This window comes from Aulonocara stuartgranti, assembly GCF_965226115.1.
Source record: "Aulonocara stuartgranti genome assembly, chromosome: 3".
Classification (NCBI taxonomy): Eukaryota; Metazoa; Chordata; class Actinopteri; order Cichliformes; family Cichlidae; genus Aulonocara; species Aulonocara stuartgranti.
Window position 1 is genome coordinate 7,703,083 of NC_138941.1, and position 25,169 is coordinate 7,728,251.

The 25,169-nt window shown below is 42.3% G+C and overlaps 4 protein-coding genes across 8 annotated transcripts in view; 3 read left to right on the plus strand and 1 right to left on the minus strand.

Annotated features, from left to right (window-relative positions):
* The window catches only part of LOC309702177 (NACHT, LRR and PYD domains-containing protein 3-like), a 330,494-nt gene that overhangs the window by 259,542 nt on the left and 45,783 nt on the right, over nt 1-25,169 (plus strand). The window lies entirely within an intron of this gene.
* LOC309702219 (protein NLRC3-like) overlaps nt 1-25,169 on the plus strand; it is a 154,133-nt gene that overhangs the window by 34,794 nt on the left and 94,170 nt on the right. The window lies entirely within an intron of this gene.
* The window catches only part of LOC309702288 (uncharacterized protein), a 31,055-nt gene that overhangs the window by 4,006 nt on the left and 1,880 nt on the right, over nt 1-25,169 (minus strand). The window contains exons 2-4 of one of the 3 annotated variants that reach the window (XM_082526899.1): nt 15,813-15,904; nt 15,656-15,721; nt 15,269-15,374 (exon numbers count right to left, since the gene is read on the minus strand). In XM_082526899.1, the coding sequence (XP_082383025.1) occupies nt 15,269-15,286 (18 nt within the window). In that variant the 5' untranslated portion in view covers nt 15,287-15,374; nt 15,656-15,721; nt 15,813-15,904. The remainder of the gene's footprint in view (nt 1-15,268; nt 15,375-15,655; nt 15,722-15,812; nt 15,905-25,169) is intronic. The other 2 variants (XM_082526900.1, XM_082526898.1) reach the window with 2 other exon arrangements.
* LOC309702346 (uncharacterized protein) lies at nt 20,551-23,867 on the plus strand. 2 transcript variants are annotated; one of them, XM_082527038.1, is made up of 3 exons: nt 20,551-20,673; nt 20,789-23,354; nt 23,596-23,867. In XM_082527038.1, the coding sequence occupies exon 2, from the start codon at nt 22,436-22,438 to the stop codon at nt 23,348-23,350; it is 915 nt and encodes a 304-aa protein (XP_082383164.1). In that variant the 5' UTR covers nt 20,551-20,673; nt 20,789-22,435; the 3' UTR covers nt 23,351-23,354; nt 23,596-23,867. The 2 variants fall into 2 exon arrangements, with proteins under 2 accessions (XP_082383164.1, XP_082383163.1); XM_082527037.1 differs by having other exon boundaries at nt 20,789-23,867.

The window sequence follows — 25,169 nt, forward strand, 5'->3', positions numbered from 1 at the left end:
TACACTTGTGTTTGAATCCTGCAGCTTATCACACATTTGATTTCCATGTGTGACGACTGCAAGTGTCCAGAGTGAGGACAGACTGAGGGACCCACTGCTGCACATCATTTGTGAGGCTTTGCAGCCCTGATGATCCACCAGGACAAACTCAGCAGTGTGTGAGGAAGAGGAGGAGGAAGAGCCAGCAGCAGCTGACAGATGGAGAGAATAGACAGACTGTTCCCTGTTTGTGAAGGACGGCTAGGAAAGTTTAGAATACCTAACTGTTAACTAACGCCGCTCTAGTGAGCCATGGTTTAAGTCATGTCTCAACAGGAGGGATGACCTTTATAATAACCCAACAATTTTATGCTATAAATTTTGAAACTTCAGCAAAAGAGTATGTGAGAACATGTATGACCTGCCAAAAACATAATACCCAAGGTAATTTAAGACCAAAAAGAGGACATTTTCCTACACCACCTCATCCATTTCATACAATCCACATGGATTTTATTGAATTGAATGAGTGTCAGGGCTCAAAATATGCTCTAGTAATTATAGATGTATTCTCAAAATGGCCGGAAATATACCCAGTGAAAAAAGCAGACGCAATCTCAGTTGCAAAGTGTCTATGCAATCATTTCATTCCAACATATGGAATTCCTACTCTGAAAAGATCAGATAATGGAACCCATTTTGTAAATGATGTGATCAGTAAAGCATCTGAAGAATTAGGTTTCAGTTTGAAACATCATTGTGCCTATCATCCACAGAGTGCAGGATTAGTGGAGAGAACAAATGGCACTATAAAACAAAGGCTCAGGAAAATAATGGAAGAAACTGGCAGACCATGGCCAGAATGTTTGGGCCTGGTCAAGATGTGGATGAGAATAACACAAGGAAGCAACAAGCTGTCCCCATTTGAGATTATACATGGGAGACCTTTTCCGCTACCAGTTACTAGCGAGCCACTAGATAAATCGATTCGTGAAACCACTCTGGCAGATTGGATGACTCAATTGTTGACAAACAGAGAAGTTGTGTTGAATAATAAACTGCCGCAAGACTCTCTTTCACCTATTTCTTGCAGGTTGAAGCCAGGTGATTGAATCCTTGTCTGAGTACTCCAAAGGAAAAATTGGAGCTCGCCACGGTGGGAGGGGCCATTTCAAGTGCTTCTGACCACTCCAACTGCCTGCAAAATAGCAGAGAGACCCTCCTGGATACATCAGAGCCACTGCAAAAAGGTTGAGGTCCCAGGAAACCCCGACACCCCCAAGACAGCACATTAGGGAAATCTCACACTTGGTTGTTTCAGTGGTGAGGGGGGAGTGCTGATTGAGCCCCCGTAGGGTAAGCTCGCACTTCAACCTCCAGCCTCTGATCAACTCTAGGGCAACCAAGTGCGAGGTGTGACGGACCTGTGTGCAACCATGGGGAGGTGGACCCTCTTGGTTACCTTGACTGCGACGCTCGCCCTTATAGGACCCCAGCTGATGTCAACAACAACTGAACCAGGAGGCAGGCAAAAGAGATGGACACACGACAACTCTCACCTAAGAGACATGACGCAAGACCACATCCATCCGTGGATGAACAATGCCTGGTACCGTTATATCCACGACAGAACAAAGGCAGAATCGGCAAATACAGACTGTTATGTCTGCTCTCATATGCCCAGCACGTCGACACACCCCACATTATATGGTGAATATATGAACAACACTCAAGCAAAGTGTGCAGCTAGCTTTGCGGGCATTGGATTTCAACACAGCCGAATCATCATCGACGATACAATCTCACACGCTGTTGGACTTAGTAATGGAACATGTGATCAATTCTTTTGGATCGATTTCAATGTGACAAATCGGAATATATCTATCCATTTCCCGGTGTTCCTGGATCAATTGCTGGGAAAGAACCACTCCATGTGTTACCAGCAAGAGAAAGGTAACAGACCCCTTGGAGACACCACAAACTGTGTCCAAACTGCAAGCCACGGAGAGGGCGCACCTGTGAACATGAGTGGACCCTCTAATGGCACATACTGGGTGCAAGGAATGGCCTGGCTATGTGGACAACGGGCATATTTCATATTGCCCCCAGACTGGACAGGAACATGTGCTCCTATATTCCTGTCAGACCACACCTTCAGGATGACTGCAGTGAACACCACTTCTACAGTACGCCGGAAAAGAAGATCGACGATTCCTAAACTTCAACCACATGACTCGATATGGGGAGGCGATGTGCCCAAGGAATTCAAATTATGGACTACTGGACAGAAAGTACTCCATTCATTGTTCCCCTGGGTGGGAGTTGGAAAAAACATGCTGAGAATTGAAACTCTGGATTACCGTTTTGGACTTTTCTTGAACGCTTCGTGTAAGATCAACGAACAGCAGAACCAGGAAATTGATGCATTACGGATTACAACATCAAGTAGCTCTGGACATGTTATTAGCAGAGAGAGGGGGACTTTGTGTCCTTTTTAATACCACATGCTGCACTTACATACCAGACGATGTACATTCATCAAACATGACTGACGCCCTGAATGTTTTGAGACAGATCCAGCAGGCCCAAAATCAGGACTATGTAAGTGATACAAGTGACTGGTTTTCTTGGCTATAAACTGGCTCCTGGTTACAGGTGCTAAAAAGGCTACTCATTGGAGTTGGGATATTCTTACTTTTATTTTGTGTCTTTGTAACGTTTATATTGCCATGTCTAAAACTCATGATTAACCGCATAATATTTTCCACTGTTGCTGCATATACAGCCGTGACAAATGATGATGATGACTCTGACCTGTTGGAACATGAAGACTTTGTGTGATTAATGACGATGTGACAGAAAATGTACGACAAGATGTTACAAACTGATATTTCACTTAAAAGTTTTTCTGACAACAGGAGGGAGTGTCAATAGGAAATTGTATTTAGACGTCAGTATAATCTTTTAATAATATAAGTTTGTATATGGTAGAATACTGCATGTAATCATTAGTGTCTAGTTGGTGACATAGTGAAAGAATGCCTAATCCTAGGGGGCCTGTAACACTTCAAGGTGTTTTAGTGTCCGCCCCCACATCCTGGGAGCATGGGGAGAGGTTGCACCTTGTTTTATTGTTTTAACATAGCTATGTCTGTTTTAGTCTAAGTGCCTTTTTGTCTAGATGAACTGCTGGACTTCCTCACTGTGTTATCTAGGGTGAACCATCTAGGATGAGGGGGAGATTACCCTCTTCCTGACCAAGGATGTTTCCTTTTGTGCTTTCATGTTATATGACCCTTTGATCAGCAACACACACACACACACACACACACACACACACACACACACACACACACACACACACACACACACACACCTCCACATTCCAATGTAAAGAACAAACGCTCACTGAAGTATAAATAAAGACCGGTGCAGTTTCTTAGTGCGAGTCTCAGTTCTGGAGACTGCCCTTGCTAGCAAGAAGTTCTGTGTGTTTCTCTTCTCTGAGTCTTTACTGAAGAAGTGTTTTAGAGTATTTTTCTTAACATTATTTGGTCCTTCGTAGCCGGAGCAGAAAATATCAGAACTGTTATCTGTGACTCTGTTCCAGGATCCAGCACTGATTCCTGACGCCGTGGGGAGCCGGTACCGAAGTCTGTGCACAGCCCTCTTAGACGAGGAGAGAGTCCCAGAGCGTGAATTCGAGTCTGGGCCGGTGACCAGGTCCACGGCGCTGGGATTCAGTCTGGTGATCCGAACCGTCAGTGGGACATCGGGGGTGAGAAACACTATTTGGTATATAAGACGGCCGCAAAGGTTTAAAGTAACATGATAAATTAGGTTGGGTTCGCCGAAAGGAGCTGAATTAGACTTAGGTTTTAGAGGTAGCCGAAATTACTTCGTGACAAATTAAAAAACGTTTAGGCAAATGAAAACACGTTGAGACAAAAATAAAAAAAAAATAAAAAAGGTTGGGTTCGCCAAAAGGAGCTGAATTAGACTTAGGTTTTAGATGTAGCCGAAATTACTTCGTGACAAATTGTAAAAGCGCGCAAATGTCTAAATGTGTGTGTGTCTGGAAGTAATTTGATTTTACAGCACAATAAATTGCTGAACTACTTCCATTTTTGTGCATCCTGCAAGAGCCCATGTACTGGTGACAAAGGAAAAAGGTTGAGTTTCATCTCATAAAACTGATACCGCTTCACCGTTAGGGTGAAGTCGAAGGCCGTATCAGTAAACCACTCCTGAGTCGAGCGTGCCAGAGAAGGCTTTGCAGTTCTGTGAAAATGGGGAATCAGCCCACTAAACTCACTGTTGACGAGCAGTGGCTAGAAAAGAAATGTCCAGGCGCCGGACAAATAAGTACATATAGGTGGAGAAATCCACGAAAAACAAAAAACCGTAGCTGGGAAGGGAAATGCAGCCCTTCAGCTGTTACCCAGCTGGGAGCTGCACTAAAACAAGAAATTATATTAACAAAAGACCCAAAGAAGAAATTAAAACGTAAGGAAGAGTATAGGTTTTTCCAAGCATGGAAAAATGAAACCGAAAGGAGAACTGAAAATAAAATAAAAAAAGAGGAAAAGAAAAAACAATTAGCAGCAGCTTTAATAACCCCTGATGATGAAACTACAAAACAGGCACGTGCCGAACAAAGACCTCCACTAACAGACCCACATAACTCTCTGTTAGACCCCTCCGTTAAACTTTCCACACCAGCTGCAGAAAAAACAACCAGCATTACACCAAAACCTTATTTTAAACGATCTCCCATATGGTTAAGACATAGGAAAATTAAATTTGACAATGCATATGAGGATGCACAAACAATGTTAGCCGAGCATGAAATAGATTTTCATCCAGGAAGATCTGATCATGGCTCTGAAGAAGGGTGCAACGGTTGTGGTTCACACCCAGACCCACCACCACCGTCATCTACATTAGCGTGTCCATTAGTTGAAGTAGCAAACCCCAGATATGGCACGCTCCTAGGTGATGGTCAGGGAGGAGGCAGGGATGACAGACCCACAATCCTTGTTTACCGCCCGTGGACACATAAAGATAGACAGAATGTAATAAAAGGCATTCCACTAATACAGGAAGGATACGAACCATGGCAAGTTGCCGTGCGTGAAGTAATTACCCAGTGGGATTTAAACGGTCACGAGGTAATACAATTATTCCAAGACTGCCTAGGGCTCTCCTGGGGAAGAATTAGGGGAGACTTTACTGGCTCCCTACCAGATGGTAGAGCGTTTCCCCCAGGTCATGCTGATCTCCAAGCAGCATTAATACCTGTGTTTGATAGGGCCCGTCAACAATTAGCGCCAAGAGCCAACTATGGTAAAATAGGGCAAGTTAAACAGGGTAACACGGAAAACCCACATGAATACATGGACAGGCTGAGACCAGTTTTCAGACAGAACTCAGGTCTAAATTATGCTGATGACCCGCAATCACCATACCAGCAACAATTTAAACGTGCTTTTATTAAAGGATTACTGCCAAGCATTAGGTCTCACGTAGAAAAATACTGGGTAACACAAGATACAGGCACAGTAGATGAGGCGCTTCAATATGCTAATCATGCACAAACAGTAGTGAAAAACAAAGAGAAGGCCTCAGTCTTTGCCCTAGACACTGACACCGCTTTTACAGCTTTTAGTGGGAGTGGGGGCTACAGGCGAGTTTTCAGAGGTCAAAGTAGAGGGAGAGGAATGTATAGAGGAGGAGGAGCAAGAGGCAGAGGGAGACAGAGACGCACATACACCGCAGACGGTGACTCCAGTACTGCATGCTGGAAGTGTGGGAAAGAAGGTCACTTTGCACGCCACTGTAAGACACAGAGAACTTTTGACACAGAATGACTAGCTGCAACCACTGTGGCTGTAAACACCCAGATAGCTGACAGGGAGAGCCACATAGATGAAAAAGAAGTAAAAGCTTTAATAAATGCAGAAAATAATTTAGAACAGGATGAAGCTGAAGTACACTCAACAAAAATATAAATGCAACACCTTTGTTACTGCTCCCATTCCCCATGGGATGGACGTAGAGACCTAAAATTCATTCCAGATACACAATATAACCATCCCTCCCAAACAGTGGTCACAAATCAGTCCAAATGTGTGGTAGTGGGCACATCTGCTATATTGAGATAATCCATCCCACCTCACAGGTGTGCCACATCAGGATGCTGATCTGACATCATGAGTAGTGCACAGGTGTACCTCAGACTGCCCACAACAAAAGGCCACCCTGGAATGTGCAGTTTTGTCTCACAGCAAAATGCCACAGATGCCACAAGCAATGAGGGAGCGTGCAACTGGCATGCTGACAGCAGAAATGTCAACCAGATCTGTCGCCCGTGCATTGAATGTTCATTTCTCAACCATAAGCCGTCTCCACAGGCGTTTCAGAGAATATGGCAGCACATCACATATGACCTGACTCCAGCTCGTCGCCGTAACAGACTTGTGTGGGCAAATGCTCACATTCGATGGCGTCTGGCACGTTGGAGAGGTGTGCGCTTCACGGATGAATCATGGTTCACATTGTTCAGGGCAGATGGCAGCTGAGAATGTCCCAGTTCTTGCATGGCCAGCATACTCACCGGACATGTCACCCATTGAGCATGTTCGGGATGTGCTTGACCGGCGTATACGACAGCGTGTACCAGTTCCCACGAATATCCAACAACCTCGCACAGCCATTGAAGTGGAGTGGACCAACATTCCACAGGCCACAATTGACAATCTGATAGACTCCATGCGACAATGTGTTGCACTGCATGAGGCAAATGGTGGTCACACCAGATACTGACCGGTTCTGGGTCCCCAGACCCCCAATAGCGCAAAAAACTGCACATTCCAGGGTGGCCTTTTGTTGTGGGCAGTCTGAGGTACACCTGTGCACTACTCATGATGTCAGATCAGCATCCTGATGTGGCACACCTGTGAGGTGGGATGGATTATCTCAATATGGCAGATGTGCCCACTACCACACATTTGGACTGATTTGTGACCACTGTTTGGGAGGGATGGTTATATTGTGTATCTGGACTGAATTTTAGGTCTCTACGTCCATCCCATGGGGAATGGGAGCAGTAACAAAGGTGTTGCGTTTATATTTTTGTTGAGTGTATATAACATTCATCAGCTAGTAAGTTTACTGGACGGGAAGCCAACGCTTACGATCTATGTAAATGGCAAAAAGTTGGAAGTGTTGTGTGATACAGGAGCTTGTAAAACAGTACTTAAGGCAGAGCCCCCACGCACAACCTTTTCTAGAGAAGTAGTAATGGTGAAAACAGCGTCAGGGCATGTAAAAACCCAGCCACTAACAATGCCACTGACATTTTTGCACAAACCCAGTCAACGCTCCTGTTACATGCCATGTATAATAGACCCAACCTGCCCAGTAAACTTACTAGGAAGAGACGCGATGACAAAATTAGGGATAGGAGTTATCCCCACAGTAACAGGTATGACGGCAGAAATAATGTTAGTAGAGGGAGACCCCTATCAGAGGGAAGGAAAAGGAGAGCCAAACTACTACTGGTCATTAGATTTGCCACCGCTTATGCAGCTCAAAGAAGCAGCTGAAAAACATCTCCCCGCAAGTGCAGAAAAAAAGAAGCCAACCGAGTATCACAACACCCTGCGCTATAAACAAACCCCAGGCCCAGACCCTCTGTATGATAAACAGGTGCACAGCCTAAAAAGCCCATATTTGACTTTGCAACACTTATATGTTACAAAAAGCGGAAATGCAGTATGTTCCGTGATCCAACGAGACCAAGTAAAAAACTTGAATAGGATCGCAAAGCCCCATGTGTCAGTTGCAAAAACAACAGGTACACAATGGTACCAATTAGGTGACATCCTGCAAAAAGAAGAAAATGATAAATATACGCCTACGGAAGAAGAGGGTTTGGCACAGGGTAAAAGAACAGGGTGCATGAGATACACACTAGGCTGGGTGATAAAAACTACACCCAACACTCATTTGTACGACAGTACGCAAAAATGAGAAATTCTCTCGTTAGAAGAAGAGCCAGCACTTAAAAGTTTACCTTCTACACTGTGGTCGGATGGTCCAACTGATGTGGGATTAATAAAAAACGCAGATTCGGTAAAAGTACAGACTACTTCATCCCACAGGCCCATTAAACTGCAGTATCCCTTATCTAAGGAAGCAATAGAAGGGATCAAGCCAGTGATAAAAGATATGGAAAAAGCAGGAATTTTAATAAAAACGAATTCTGCTACCTGCAATACTCCAATCTTCCCAGTTAAGAAAGCTAACACTGGAAAATCAGAATCAGAATACTTTATTGATCCCTGGGGGAAATTATTTAATTTAAAATATCGTTTGGTACACGATCTGCGAGCAATAAATGAAATTACTGAAACGATACCACCAGTAGTAGCAAATCCTCACACTATACTAAATCAAGTCACTCCAAAAGAACAATGGTTCTCAGTGATAGATTTATCAAACGCCTTTTTCTCAGTGCCTTTACATCCAGATGCGCGACACCTGTTTGGCTTCACATTTGAGGGACAGAGATACACCTATACTAGGTTACCTCAGGTATTTCAAAACAGCCCCACTCTCTATGCTGAAGCTTTAAAGAAATCAATGATGTCCTGCCCTCTGCCAACAGAGGGACAGTTTCTACTTTATGTAGATGATATTTTAGTGACTGGCCACACAGAGGAAGGGTGTAAACAGAATACTATGGCTGTGCTGCGTCACCTGGCAGAGCAAGGCCACAAAGTGTCTCTGAATAAACTCCAATTATGGAGACCTGAAGTAACATACTTAGGTCATACCCTCTCAGGTGAAGGAAGGAAACTCCTAAACAAAAGAAAAGAAGCTATACAAAATGCACCACAGCCACAAACTAAGCAACAGATGATGAGTTTTCTCGGGTTATGTAATTACTGCAGGGCGTGGATTCCAGAATATGCGGCACAGGTACAACCACTGCAAAATCTAATCTATGGAAAAAATCTTGCTTTAAAAGATAAAATACAGTGAACACCAGAAGCAGAAGGAGCATTTAATAAATTAAAAGTCATGCTCCAAACTAACGTTGTGCTTGCATTACCAGATTATGACAAAACATTCTACTTGAACGTAGACGGAACACAGGGATACATGAAAGCAGTATTGACACAATCATTCGGAGAAAAACAAAGGCCACTAGCCTTTTATTCAAGTAAACTCGATTCAGTGGCCGCGGGAATGCCAACCTGTGTACAAGCATGTGCAGCAGCTGCAGAGGCAGTGCAAAGATCTGCCAACATAGTTTTGGGACACACCCTGACTATTAGCATGCAGTAACTTCTATACTGCTACAAGTACATTTGCCTTTCTTAACGCATGGGAGACAACTCTCCTATGTTGGCATACTGCTTTCACAATCCCACATCAACATAGTGAGATGTGGACCTTTAAATCCTAGCACATTGTTGCCAACACCTACAGAGGGAAAAACACATTGCTGCGTGGAAAAATTAGAAGAGGAAACTAAACCACGTGCTGACATTTACAGTACACCACAAGAAGGTTTCATTGACATCTTTGTTGATGGTTCAGCATCAAAAAATGCACTAGGGCGTAACTGTGTAGGATATGCAGTAACTACATCAGACACTATAGTGGAAGCAAGAGCCTTGCCACACACGCATTCAGCTCAGAGTGCAGAACTGATTGCAGTAATCAGAGCATGTGAGATACATGAAGGAAAGGATATTAATAGGGGTGGGTTTTTATAATCGATTCATCGATTAAAATCGATTCTGGCTTGGATAACGTAAAATCGATTCATTAAAATCCTGAATCGATTTTTTAATATAAATTTATTTTGTCCGAAATGCCAGAATCTCTGGTGACATCTCACAAAATTTCAAGAACCACCAAACAGTAAATGAGAGCAGGTACAGGGATTCTGCACATAGACTTAAACACACAGCGCAACCCGCGGATCAGAATCAGTTAGATGTCGCCTTTCTCACAGTCGGGGCTGAAAGCCGACAGCTCGCTGATCCGGGTCCGCGCTTTGTGTTCACGCCCTTTATGCGCTGATTCTAAAGCTGTTAGTTTGATGTCTCTCCAAACAATATTGACCGAACCAGCAGCTAAACAAGATCCAAACGCTTCACATAAACATCGTCATGAATTCACTCTTTTACTGTTTTGCTTCCATTGCGATGCGCAGCTCTCTCTCTCTCCCTCTCTCCCTCCCCCCCCCCCCCCTCTCTCTCTCGAACAGTTTCGCTTTCTTCATTATTCGCTTGCTTGTTATGCACAAGTCTACTGTTGTTTACAGCGCTGTCGGCCGCTGTTTTTTTCCCTTTTACATTCTTCCGAAAAGAAAACCTCATTTCTGCTGTTCAATACTGAACAAATTTAAACTTTTTAATATTATTCAAAATGCAAAATGCTTAGCCGTGTCTCTAATAAAACCGCTGTAACGTCAGAGGTAATGTTAATTAATTAATGGTTTTCTTTCGTTTTTGATGTACTGCAGAATATTTTTATAAAATCCCAGGCCAGGAAAACCTTCATGTTTTTCTGTGTTTTAATCTCAGCTACTTTGACACAAAGGCATCTGCTGTGATGCTCACACCTTGGATAAAGTCTTGCGAGTGTCAGCTTCCTTTTTATAGATACAAAAATATGTAAATGTTCTGATCTGAATTATACTTCTGACTGTCAAAATTTCCCAGATTTAAATCGAATCGAATCGAATTAAATCGAATCGTGGATCGAATCGATTTGGGACCTTGTGAATCGGAATTGAATCGATTCTAGAAATCAGTGACGATACCCAGCCCTAATATCCACACAGACAGCCAGTATGTATTTGCAGCAGTTCACCACTTTGCAAAAATATGGGATAACAGAGGAATGGTTACCTCCTCTGGAAACCCAGTTCAGCATGCAGATTTGCTAAAGCGACTGTTACAAACAGTACATCTACCGCGACATTTAGCAATTTGTAAATGTGCAGCACATCAGAAAGATGAATCTGACATTACGAAGGGAAACAATTTCACCGATAAAGCTGCAAAAGCAGCAGCCATGACAACTACAATTTTGTTAGCCACTCATGAAAATCATACCATTCCGATATCTGTACTGCAGGATGAACAAAAAGCAGCACCATCAAAGGAACAAAAGCAATGGCTAAAGTATGGCGCAGTACTAGATATTGATGGTATAATGAAAATTGCAGGAAAACCCATTCTTCCTAAATCATTGCACAAGACAGGCGCTCTAGTGAGCCATGGTTTAAGTCATGTCTCAACAGGAGGGATGACCTTTATAATAACCCAACAATTTTATGCTATAAATTTTGAAACTTCAGCAAAAGAGTATGTGAGAACATGTATGACCTGCCAAAAACATAATACCCAAGGTAATTTAAGACCAAAAAGAGGACATTTTCCTACACCACCTCATCCATTTCATACAATCCACATGGATTTTATTGAATTGAATAAGTGTCAGGGCTCAAAATATGCTCTAGTAATTATAGATGTATTCTCAAAATGGCCGGAAATATACCCAGTGAAAAAAGCAGACGCAATCTCAGTTGCAAAGTGTCTATGCAATCATTTCATTCCAACATATGGAATTCCTACTCTGATAAGATCAGATAATGGAACCCATTTTGTAAATGATGTGATCAGTAAAGCATCTGAAGAATTAGGTTTCAGTTTGAAACATCATTGTGCCTATCATCCACAGAGTGCAGGATTAGTGGAGAGAACAAATGGCACTATAAAACAAAGGCTCAGGAAAATAATGGAAGAAACTGGCAGACCATGGCCAGAATGTTTGGGCCTGGTCAAGATGTGGATGAGAATAACACAAGGAAGCAACAAGCTGTCCCCATTTGAGATTATACATGGGAGACCTTTTCCGCTACCAGTTACTAGCGAGCCACTAGATAAATCGATTCGTGAAACCACTCTGGCAGATTGGATGACGGATGATGGATGCCGAGTGACTGGTTTTCTTGGCTTTACACTGGCTCCTGGTTACAGGTGCTAAAAAGGCTACTCATTGGAGTTGGGATATTCTTACTTTTATTTTGTGTCTTTGTAACGTTTATATTGCCATGTCTAAAACTCATGATTAACCGCATAATATTTTCCACTGTTGCTGCATATACAGCCGTGACAAATGATGATGATGACTCTGACCTGTTGGAACATGAAGACTTTGTGTGATTAATGACGATGTGACAGAAAATGTACGACAAGATGTTACAAACTGATATTTCACTTAAAAGTTTTTCTGACAACAGGAGGGAGTGTCAATAGGAAATTGTATTTAGACGTCAGTATAATCTTTTAATAATATAAGTTTGTATATGGTAGAATACTGCATGTAATCATTAGTGTCTAGTTGGTGACATAGTGAAAGAATGTCTAATCCTAGGGGGCCTGTAACACTTCAAGGTGTTTTAGTGTCCGCCCCCACATCCTGGGAGCATGGGGAGAGGTTGCACCTTGTTTTATTGTTTTAACATAGCTATGTCTGTTTTAGTCTAAGTGCCTTTTTGTCTAGATGAACTGCTGGACTTCCTCACTGTGTTATCTAGGGTGAACCATCTAGGGTGAGGGGGAGATTACCCTCTTCCTGACCAAGGATGTTTCCTTTTGTGCTTTCATGTTATATGACCCTTTGATCAGCAACACACACACACACACACACACACGTACACCTCCACATTCCAATGTAAAGAACAAACGCTCACTGAAGTATAAATAAAGACCGGCGCAGTTTCTTAGTGCGAGTCTCAGTTCTGGAGACTGCCCTTGCTAGCAAGAAGTTCTGTGTGTTTCTCTTCTCTGAGTCTTTACTGAAGAAGTGTTTTAGAGTATTTTTCTTAACAAGGAGGAAGAGCCAGCAGCAGCTGACAGATGGAGAGAATAGACAGACTGTTCCCTCTTTGTGAAGGACTGCTAGGAAAGTTTAACATAACTGTCTGTGCTGAATCAGTCTTATTAGGTAATGTTCAAATAATGTGATCATCCCAGTGTTTTCAGTGTGGGAGAAAGTACTCAGGGCCTTCAAGTTACACACTATGAAAGGCAGCAACAAGTTTAATGTTCAGAAACCTAAAGTCTGTATCAGCAGAAGAATGGAGCTAAAAATAAATGTTGGTTTCAGTTCTATGAAGCTTTGAGTATTTTGGATCAGTAGCTGCTGTGTTTGTTGCATCATATTGCTGTAACTGTTTATATGCTTTATATATTCTGAGCTAAGTTGATCTATAGTGTTACATCATATTCTATAAGGATGTTATGTATTTGTAGACTTTCTGCCCAGTTTGACCCATTTAGCAGAAGTCACCCTGTTTAACCCTTTAAGACCTACCATAGAACCAAGTCCGCCAGAGCTTATATTATATTTTTACATGCTGTGGAGCCATTTTTGGGAGCATTTCAATTTGCTATACATCAATACAACCATTATAGCCCAAATTTTAATAATATGTATTCATTAAGTGCATAGTAATTACATAAATTGCAAAAAAGTGCAATAAACTACAAAAAAATTGAAAATCGTTTTTGCTGTTTTAACATATATTTCTAGTTAGAGAAATTTAAGAGGCTTATCCGTCAAAACTGTAAATACAAAAAAGGTGCACAAAATAGTTTCCCACCTCAGGAAATTTATTTTGAGTGTCTTCATAGTTTTATTTTTGAAATACACCAATTTTTATACACTGCAGGAAAAACGAAAATAAATATTATAGTGCAAATTTGCAAAAAAGCAGCATATGCATCAAAATAAACTATTTCCAGCAGTGCAATATGAGTCCTAAGCATCCCAGAAACGACACAGAAAGTCATAAAGTCAAAGATAACTTTTAAAAAGACCAGTATAGACCCTGAGGCTCTGATGGCAAAAAAGAATACATTTCCGCGAAAATGACGTCACTTCCGGTTTCGGGCAGGTAATGGCGGAAATGCAAAAGTTCGTGCTGATGTCTATTCCAACGTAGGAAGTGTTATGAACAGCTGATCGGATCGGCGAAGCGTGTTTCTGGAATATTATGTTTTTGTTCCTGCAAGCGCTTTTTATGCAGTTTTTGCAAAGCTTTATGTGGAAGGAAACCGTGACCTAGGACAAGCTGATGGCATAAGATGTAAGTACAACTCATCCGGTTTCATATGCAAAAAAAAATTTTTTGCGCTAGCTTACGTGGTTTCAGTGCTACTGGGATTTAAAAATAGTTACGCAAAACAGAGCGTGCCCGCTCCGATCGGCTCTAAAGGGTTAAGGCTCTGATATCTATTCTGTGTGACTTACAGCAGTTATGACATGGTCTGATTTTCTCACCCAATAAAGGAATATTTCATATATCAGTCTACTCTTCATTCTATCAGACAGCTCCTACATTTGCTTTTTACACATATATGTAAGCATTGAGCCACATTTAGTACCAACATGTTCTCCTTCATTTCTGTCAAACAAAGCTGTATGAAACGTTTCCAGCTGTTAGTATCATGGTTGCTAGGCAACCTGGGCAGCGCGACGGAGGCTAGACGTCCCATTTCACGAGCCTACGAGCCTCGCACTTCGGCCTTAGCGGTCTTTGAGTACGCGGCCCTTGAGGACTTTAAAGCTGCAGAACCTGAATCGGGATGCAGCCATGATGATCTCCAGCCTCGTGCTCGCCAACATTCTCACCTGAGTTAAGAAGACGATCACTGAAATGGTCTCAGCAGGTCCTTTGATGACAGCAATGAAATGCAGTGGTAAGGCTTTTTGGGGATTAAGTTCGTTTTCATGGCAAAGAAGGACGATGCAGTTCATCTGATCACTCCTCATAACATTCTGGAGTGCAGGCAAAATGCTATTATAAAAACTTAAGCAGCAACTTCTCCAGGTTCCAATATTTATGCAATTCTCAAACCTTTTGGCCACGACTGTATAACCTCTTCTGAAGTTTAGTGGATATTATACATGGTTATGCTCAGGATGTGTCGGCCAGTTTCCACTGGAAACGCCTTTTGGTTAAACTGTCAGCGAGGAATTTGCATTTGCACTGTTACATTTTTATATAACTTTAATGCACATAAGCAACAGCTGCTTGTTTCAGTGAAAATACATTGATGGGTTTTTAATAAAGTTGTGCAGCTGTAAAGTATTTTGTCTGCTGTCAATTCTATCGTCAGCTACATCGTTATGGCAAATGTTCAAATGTATATGGTGATAAATATCTTTGGTCATATGGTCCTGCTCTGTCTGTCACCTTCTGTGTTGAGCTCATTGTTTCCTCTGTAGTGGCTGAGCTGAGTCCAAGTAGCTGAAAATGTTCCTCTGCTGCTCCGTCAGACTCTCCTCCTCCTGCTGATCAGCTGGGACACAAAACAGATCTTTGTTAGGCTCCACACTGCACTGAAGAGTCAAAGTGGCTCATATGTTCATCTGACAAGTAAAAGAACACATTTTTGTTTCCCGGGGTGGGCAACTTGTTGGAAACAAACACAAAAGGTTTGAGCACTGATACCTGCCATTGCTGGCATTGAAAGATGCAACGCCAGCAATGTGGATTGTCAAGACTCAAACCAATCATCAAGCAAAGACAACAGGGATCATTTGTTTCTGTTTATTTAGCATTCACAGCATTTGTAGTTGCCTTCTGTGCAGGGGAAGTCCACGCACACTGTGTGGTACCGCCATCCGCAGAAGGTGCATTCAACCTCTGTAAGAGAAACGAGATTGTCTGAGACTGAAATGATATTCACTAAAGAAGTGGTGATTTGTAAAACTTCACATTTTGATCCGGGACGTACTCTGCATAAAAACAAGCGCTCACTCTTCCTGCTCAACAAATGACAAGGGCGGAGCCTTATACCACGTGATACAGAAGCTGTGCCGTGTGATGCTAAAATTAGCAGGGAAAAAACAACGGAGAGCACGTCAGGGATGACGAGAAAGTGACAAGAGAAAATCCGTCCCGGTCAACCACCCAAATATCAATAACGGGAACCTTATACAGCGCTTCCCTATACACGTCGAACTCCCGCAGGCACAAAGACATCACGGAGGCTATCACTTATCACATGACCAAAGATATGGCTCCATCAACACTGTGCAAAACGAGGGATTTAGGAAAACGATCAACACCCTAGACAAACGCTACACAGTGCCTTCCCGCAACTATTTTTCTATTGTTGCACTACCTGCTCTGTACACGCAGCGTCGAGCAACGGTGGAGACGGAATTTCAAGCAGGACAACATTTTGCTGCAACAACAAAACGTGAGACATTTGTTGTTTTATGTTTATTTATTGTTATGAGAGAATCATGATCTCAATTCTAAGCCAAAAAATCGTGATTCTCATTTTATGCAAAATCGTGCAGCCCTAACATTAACAGAAAACTATTGTTTCACCAGAGAAACACACATGAAGAGAGAGAGAGAGACAATAACAGCTACCAAACAGTCGTCATAATTCGTCACACAATGAGAAAAGGACAAATCAACAAGTAACAATGACTAATTAATATTAAAATCTGTAACATAATGTATTGTTTGGAGTTTAGTCTGATTGGTTCAGGATGAGCTGCCATTATCCAATCACACGTCTGCTTACCTGCATCTTTTCTCTTTTTTCTAACCTGAGCACCTGATGGCTTTGAACTTTTGTTGTCCATCTTCCATTGGTTTGAATTTTGCGCTCCAGTACAAACACAAATCCCCCAACCCGAGGATCAGCACAATTAACCTAACAGCAGGCACGTGCAGAGGGGGGGCTAGAGGGGCTTGAGCACCCGCCCCTTTCCTGATGGGTGCCCAAGGTGCCCTTTTGTTGAGGCAACTTTTTTTTTTTTAATTATTATTATTATTTTTTTTTATGTGTGTGTGTGTGCGGAGTCCTGTCTGTGCCCCTCAACAATAATATTTAACTATTAATCACAGTTTTGCTAAATAAAAGGATCTGGCTTGCATCAGTCACATGATCACATTTAACCAATGATCGCCCTTGACGGCAAAACGCGCTGGTTACGAGCCGGGAACGAGCTCACAAAGAGCACGCGCATTTTTAGCGGTCCGGAGCTGTAGGAGAAACACAAGTTAACTCAGAGACACAGACTGATGCGACAAAACCAGTAAGTAGGTGTACAGCGTACACTGTAGTGTGTAGCACACAGGAGTATCAGCTTATTACGTACACGTTGGTAAGCTGTCTTGTTGCTACTGACGAACTGAAGCAAATGAGCGTGCTGTGTGTGCAACAGCGCGACAAACATTACCTGTCCTTTTATTAACTGCACAGGTAGTGCTGGTCACAGCTGCTGGCTACCTGTGTAAGGCTGTCATGGGTCTGTAGCTCTGTCACCGTTTTAGGGAACATATTTAGTTTTAAAGTAAGTTTCCGGGCTTTTCCTGCCTTTCTGGAGGGATTATATTTCACTAAAAACGATCTAATATGCATGTCCACATAATTATGCATTATTATAATTATAATATATTAAAAACACACGCTGTATTTTAAAGAACATACATTAAGAAGCAGATTATATTAGATTTATATTTTAAATAAGACAAAAGTTGGATTTTACAGCAGTAAAATGATTGTATCTCTACAGTTTAAACATGTAATAAGCTTTGCCTCTGCACAGAGTGGATAGTGAAACACATGGAATCATCATAAATACATTATTTCATATTTATTACTTCCCCCTCCTCATTGCTTTATTATTGTAGCTCTAGTAATAAATAAATTTAAAAAAAAGATTCTGGATCAGCACCATGATGCCCACAGTATATACAGTATTCTGAAGAAGGTCTAACATGTCACTGTGTGCGTGCATGTGTGTGTTTTATTTAGATGGATTTTAAAAAAAATATTACTCATGATATAACATTGTGCAGACATGGCTGGTAAGGACATGAGGAGGAAACAGCAGGAGCTGTGTGAGGCTACTAAAGGCAGGGCTATAACATTTTTCTGTCATCATTTTATTATAGATTAAGTGCAAGAGTTGTTAGGTGTGGATAATTAGATTATAGTTTATTGCAACAGCAAGTTGTGCCTTGTTCTCAGATAGACAGCAAGTGGAGAGTGATATATGAAATGATGGGATGGAAGGAAGAAGAGAAGCAAAGAGTGATTCACAGGCAGAGCCTAAATTATTTCTCACAGTTTTTTGTTGCCTTATGGTTCCAAGCGCTGTCACCAATCTTTGCATTTTGTTATTATCTCATGACACTTGTTTAATCAGCTACCATCTCTCCTGTGGACTTTTTACTGTCTACAGTCTCAGACCAACACAGCCCTGCCCTCATAGCTGGACTGGCCATCAGGCATACACACTTGCCCGGTGGGCCGCTGGCGATTTTTTGTTTTTATGGGCCGACCGATTTCTTTTTTTTTTTTTTTTTTTTTGGGAAGGGTATAAACAATGAAAGGCGTTGGACTGGCCAATTGGTCATGATCGACTCTGGGCTGGACCAATTACAGCCGAGGAGGTCGGATGCACCCTCCCCCATGTTTAGCAATCTTATAGACGAACTAAAGAAAATGGAGAACAAAAAAAGGAAAGGAGGTGCCGAAAAAATTAGGGCCAAAAAGAAACAAGCCCTTCAGGCAGACGCTGCCAAATGTGTGAAAATTACTGAATTGTTTGGTGGTAGCTATGGCACAGCTTCCATAGATTTAGCAAGATCAGCAAGTGGTGGAGGCCAGCAGGTGGATGAAGGAAAGGGGAGGCAAGAGGAGGAGAGACCCGAGGCGGCCGCCGGTCATAGTGGCAGAGGAACTGAACTTCAGGTAAGAAGTTATGACCTGCTGTCTATCTGTGTCAGATATAAACTAATTTTAGTTGTAGTTTGTTTTCGTTGTGGTGACTTTATACAGTCGCTTAGAATAACTCGTACAGCGTAACTAGCATGACGGAGTTTATATACTGCTGGGCGGGTGCTATGAAGTTACTGATAGTAAATTTTATTTTATGCTTAAGGTTAGTTTCTCAAACTTCTCAAAGTCTTAACAAATTGTGCCAATCCATGTTGCACCAGCTGATTTATCATCAAAAGTGGAGAAGTCTGTGAAAGAGGAGACAGAAGAGCAAGAGAGAGAGATGGAAGAGCAAGAGAGAGATATGGAAGAGCAAGAGAGAGAGATGGAAGAGCAAGAGAGAGAGATGGAAGAGTAAGAGAGAGAGAGAGATGGAAGAGCAAGAGAGAGAGATGGAAGAGCAAGAGAGAGAGATGGAAGAGCAAGAGAGAGAGAGAGATGGAAGAGCAAGAGAGAGAGAGAGATGGAAGAGCAAGAGAGAGAGATGGAAGAGTAAGAGAGAGAGATGGAAGAGTAAGAGAGAGAGAGAGATGGAAGAGCAAGAGAGAGAGAGAGAGATGGAAGAGCAAGAGAGAGAGATGGAAGAGCAAGAGAGAGAGATGGAAGAGTAAGAGAGAGAGAGAGATGGAAGAGCAAGAGAGAGAGATGGAAGAGCAAGAGAGAGAGAGAGATGGAAGAGTAAGAGAGAGAGATGGAAGGGCAAGAGAGAGAGAGAGAGATGGAAGAGTAAGAGAGAGAGATGGAAGAGTAAGAGAGAGAGATGGAAGGGCAAGAGAGAGAGATGGAAGAGTAAGAGAGAGAGATGGAAGAGTAAGAGAGAGAGATGGAAGGGCAAGAGAGAGAGATGGAAGAGTAAGAGAGAGAGATGGAAGAGTAAGAGAGAGAGATGGAAGAGTAAGAGAGAGAGATGGAAGAGCAAGAGGGAGAGATGGAAGAGTAAGAGAGAGAGAGAGATGGAAGAGCAAGAGAGAGAGAGAGATGGAAGAGCAAGAGAGAGAGATGGAAGAGTAAGAGAGAGAGATGGAAGAGCAAGAGGGAGAGATGGAAGAGTAAGAGAGAGAGAGAGATGGAAGAGCAAGAGAGAGAGAGAGATGGAAGAGCAAGAGAGAGAGATGGAAGAGTAAGAGAGAGAGAGAGATGGAAGAGCAAGAGAGAGAGAGAGAGAGATGGAAGAGCAAGAGAGAGAGATGGAAGAGTAAGAGAGAGAGATGGAAGAGTAAGAGAGAGAGATGGAAGAGTAAGAGAGAGAGAGAGATGGAAGAGCAAGAGAGAGAGAGAGAGAGATGGAAGAGCAAGAGAGAGAGATGGAAGAGCAAGAGAGAGAGATGGAAGAGCAAGAGGGAGAGATGGAAGAGCAAGAGGGAGAGATGGAAGAGCAAGAGAGAGAGATGGAAGAGCAAGAGAGAGAGAGAGAGATGGAAGAGCAAGAGAGAGAGAGAGAGATGGAAGAGTAAGAGAGAGAGATGGAAGAGTAAGAGAGAGAGATGGAGCAGGAGAGAGAGATGGAAGAGCAAGAGAGAGAGATGGAAGAGCAAGAGAGAGAGATGGAAGAGCAAGAGAGAGAGATGGAAGAGCAAGAGGGAGAGATGGAAGAGCAAGAGGGAGAGATGGAAGAGCAAGAGAGAGAGAGAGAGATGGAAGAGCAAGAGAGAGAGATGGAAGAGTAAGAGAGAGAGATGGAAGAGCAAGAGGGAGAGATGGAAGAGCAAGAGAGAGAGATGGAAGAGCAAGAGGGAGAGATGGAAGAGCAAGAGAGAGAGATGGAAGAGCAAGAGAGAGAGATGGAAGAGCAAGAGAGAGAGATGGAGCAAGAGAGAGAGATGGAAGAGCAAGAGAGAGAGATGGAATAGTAGGAGAGAGAGATGGAAGAGTAAGAGAGAGAGATGGAGCAGGAGAGAGAGATGGAAGAGCAAGAGAGAGAGATGGAAGAGCATGAGACAGAGATGGAAGAGCAAGAGGGAGAGATGGAAGAGCAAGAGAGAGAGATGGAAGAGCAAGAGAGAGAGATGGAAGAGCAAGAGAGAGAGATGGAGCAAGAGAGAGAGATGGAAGAGCAAGAGAGAGAGATGGAAGAGCAAGAGAGAGATGGAACAAGAGAGAGAGATGGAACAAGAGAGAGAGATGGAAGAGCAGGAGAGAGAGAGCCAGGGCATCGATTACTTTGCTCGCCCTGAACCTGCCATATTACAGGCCTTCTTAGATTACCACCCACAGCAGAACAGTAGCAGTGCAGTTGTGATGAGGGTGTTCAGCTGTAAAGATGGCACCAACAGGAAGTGGCTTACTTATTGCAAAGAACGCCATTTATTGTTCTGCTTTGTGTGTCTGGCATTTGCAAGGCTGACTGACACCAGCACATTTATAACAGGCATGAGTGACTGGCGACATATACATCTGCGCACAGAGGAGCATGAAAAGAGCAATACACACCAGACCTGTGCTGAAGCTTTTTTCTTAAGCTGCTCAAAAGGCAACATCAGGAGCTTGTTTGCTGGCAGTCAGTTGTCAGCTCACAGAGCACAAGTGAAAAAGAGACGGCAAGTTTTAGAGCGTATAGTGGATGTGATCAAAGTACTTGGGAAGAGGGGACTCAGCTATAGGCATGTGGAGAATGAGGCTGCATACACTTTAGGTGATAACACCATCGATCATGGTAACTTTCTGGAACTGATTGTGTTATTAGGCAAGTATGATATGTGCCTTGGAGAACATTTGAATGACTGCATTGAAAAAAGCAAGAAGTTGCATCAGACCAGTGGATCAAGAGGTAGAGGATCTCTCATCACCCTACTCTCCAAAACAACTGTCAACTCAGTGATTGATGCACTTGGCCATCTCCTTCAAGAGAGCATCGCCAGTGATGTCCAGAAAGCTGGGATGTTTTCTGTTCAGCTAGACACAACCCAAGACATCACAGGTTATGATCAGTGTTCAGTAATCATCAGGTATGTTACTGAGTCTGTGCAGGAGAGGCTTGTCTCCATAGTGAGGTGCGAAGCATCCACGGGGCAGTACTTTGTAAACTTGCTTTCCGGAGTTTTAGAGCATCTGAATCTAGACAAGGCCATGTGCACTGGGAATGCAACAGATGGTGCTTCAAATATGCAGGGCCAGTACAAAGGCTTTTCAGCACTTATGACTGCCCAGTCTCCAACTCATGTGCATGTGTGGTGCTATGCACACATACTTAATCTTGTGATTGCTGACACAACACAAAGTGTCATTGAAAGTGGATCACTCTTTAATTTACTTAATGACATAGCTGTGTTCATCAAGGAGTCCTATCACAGGCTTAATCTGTGGGAGAAACAAACCGAAAACACAAGACACAGATGCCTCAGTCCAATAGGTGAGACACGGTGGTGGGCCAAGCATGATGCCCTCCAGAAAATCTTTGGACATTTTGGAAAACCAGATGATGGCCTCTTCGTTGATGTAGTGCTGACGATGGAAGCCATTGAAAAGAGGGAAAAAGAAAAGCCAGCTGTTCGTGCCAAAGCACGAGGCTTTAAAGAGTGTCTCTTGAAGCATGAAACTGTGTTAACAGCACAGATATTTCTTAGAGTGTTTGAGCAACAACTCCTCTGTCAAAGTACCTCCAGTCAAAGGGGATGGACATTCTCTCTGCCCATCATATGGTGACTGCCACACAAGATGGCCTCAAAAGTATTGCCAGGGACTTTCCAACTGTGAAGACAGCTGCAGACACATTTGTGAAACAGACAAATCAAAAACTAGAGGAGAGGGAGAACAACACAGACATGGAAGTGGAGGCTGAACTACCTAAAAAGAGAGCCAAAAGGAGAAAAGGCATGGCCGGAGAGATGCCTGAAGATGAGTTGCAAATCAATGCTGAGAAATCATATGAGGTGAAAGTGCAAAACATCATCCTGGACACAGTTATTGAAGCAATCCACAGACGATTTGTCATACATGGCCCTCTTCTTGCCGATTTGGCATGGTTGGACCCCAGGAAGTTTAGCCAGGTCAGAACAGTTTCTCTTCCAAGTAATGCATTTCAGAACCTCAGCGCCTGTCTACTTAAATTTGACAGCAGGGCTACAGTTAATAACCTTCAGTCAGAACTGAAACGTTTTGCTGAACAGTGGGAAAGGCTTAAGACATCACATGTAGATGAGTACACGACCAGAACAGCAAAGGACAGATCTGAAGAATGGGACGAAGAAATTGAAATTGTGACCGAAAGCTGTGGTTCTTGCAAAAATTGCCCACTGTGCTGCTATCAAATACTCAGGCGGTTCAACATGCTGTCTGATGCCTATCGTCTCCTTGGGCTGGCATACAAGTACCTGCTGACCCTCTCCCTCACTCAGGTTGCCTGTGAAAGAACGTTCTCTACACTCAAGTTCATTAAAAGCAGACTCCGAAGCAGCCTGTCTGCAAACAAGCTGGAGATGTTTATGCTGATGGCCACTGAAAAGGACATTCTCATGTCATTGGACTCTGACATGGTCATTGACAGGGTAGCTGAGAAGAGTGACCTGCTGAGAAAGCTCCTTTTGTAACCTGGTGAGGTGAAATAAAAATGAGCAAAACATTCCTAATTATCTATTGTTAATATTAAATTCAGCTTTATTGTTATTGCCTAAATGAATACGTTTAGTATCTACCTTCACTTCAAACAAGTCAAGTGATTGGTAAATGCTTAGAATTTGTCCATCTTAATAGATAGAATAAATATGAGATTGGAGTATTAGGCATTTATAAACATATATTCTTACAGTCTTAATCTGTCATTGTTTCATTTCAGATGCTGTCAGTCATTTTAGGAGGACTGAAGTGTGTTCATTTTAAGTAAGTACTATATGGAATATGATTCAACCATTTTTCTAGAGTAAGCATACCAGTACTGTCATCGTCTGAAAAAATCTATTAAGTACAATTCTTTCTCAACCTTCACTGTCTGTCCTTTCACTTCATAAAGGTATCCATGTCTTAAGATATGTTCAGTGTTGCTGCTGTGGAAGTGTTGTAGGTGACCTTTTATTGATGAGTGAATAGTCTTTGGTGATACAATTCAATCATAATCTGTCCTTTATAGATTTTAATTTTCATCTAATCTTTATTCCTTTCTGTCCTGTTTGTCAGGGTCTGATCATACATTGTTTGTTTAAGAGGTTCGAGACCTTTCAACTTTTTAAGTTCATCAACGTAAGTACTAGTGTATATGATTTCTCTAATTCCTTTCTGGAATAAAGATGCCAGTACTGTGATCATCTGAGCAAGTCCATCAATTGCCATTCACAGTTCTTTGTCCTTTCACTTGTGTCCTGTTTTTCAGGGTCCCATATAATTTCTTCAGAAGTAAGTACTGTATATGATGCCAGTATTTTCCCATATTTTCTAGATACTGTATTAGTACTGTGTGTAAAATGCCATCAAAAACTCAATTAAGTGTTATTCTTATTCTTCTTTCTCACCTTTCTTTCTCTGTCTCCTTTCATATTTAAAGGTTGCTGTGTTAACAAAATATATTGTGCTACCATGCTGTTTTCTATTGTTTTGGTAAATAAATACTTTATGAAAATATCCCTAAATCTGTCATTTATTAATTTTAATATTAATTAATGATCATGTCTCACCTCTAGTGTTCTTGGTCTTAATTTCAGGTTTCTACCATGTGTTGTAGATAGTTCAGGAGGTTAACTCTACCAAGCAGTCTTTTTGTTTCCGCTATGTACTGTTTAAAATCCCGAATAGGGAGAATGGTGTAGGTTTAACTTTATTAGATTGATACATATATACCAACAAGGCAGTGTACATCAAAGCAGTTGTTTTCATGCAAAGGCTTTATGGTTTTTCCTATAGCGATTGACAGACCACGTGACTTTGCGCATTGCATGCCGGGAACTCCTGGCAAAACAATCCAAGTACCGCATCAAATACAAGCATTTGCAATTGCAGCACCGCAAAACGTTCATTCTCCGGTTCCAATACCTTCTTGTTTTTTCTTTGCCGCACAAAAAAGGAATGTACAAAACGACGGAGAACAATGCCGGTCCGTACAAAGACAGACTCGACGAAAAGACAAAGAAAAGATACGAGGAAAAATCAAAGGAGTGAAAGGGTCAGACCCTTACGAGCACACAGAGGGACAAAAGACGTTAGCGTGCTGCCCAACTTTCACCATGCTCAGATTTATAATTATACGGTTCTTGGAGTGAGTGCATACACTCATGAAGTTTAGTAACTTCAGGTCACTGCAACAAGCCCAGGTACAGTTTACCGACGGATGGGTGCAGGACCTTGAAATGCACCGAAAGACCATCGTACGAACAAAGGTACGTTTACCTTTGTTCGTCTCACAAATCGTCGTCATAAATA

Coding starts and splice junctions, on each gene's coding strand:
- LOC309702346 (XM_082527037.1), top strand. CDS start 22,436: ATGGACATTCTCTCTGCCCATCATATGGTGACTGCCACACAAGATGGC.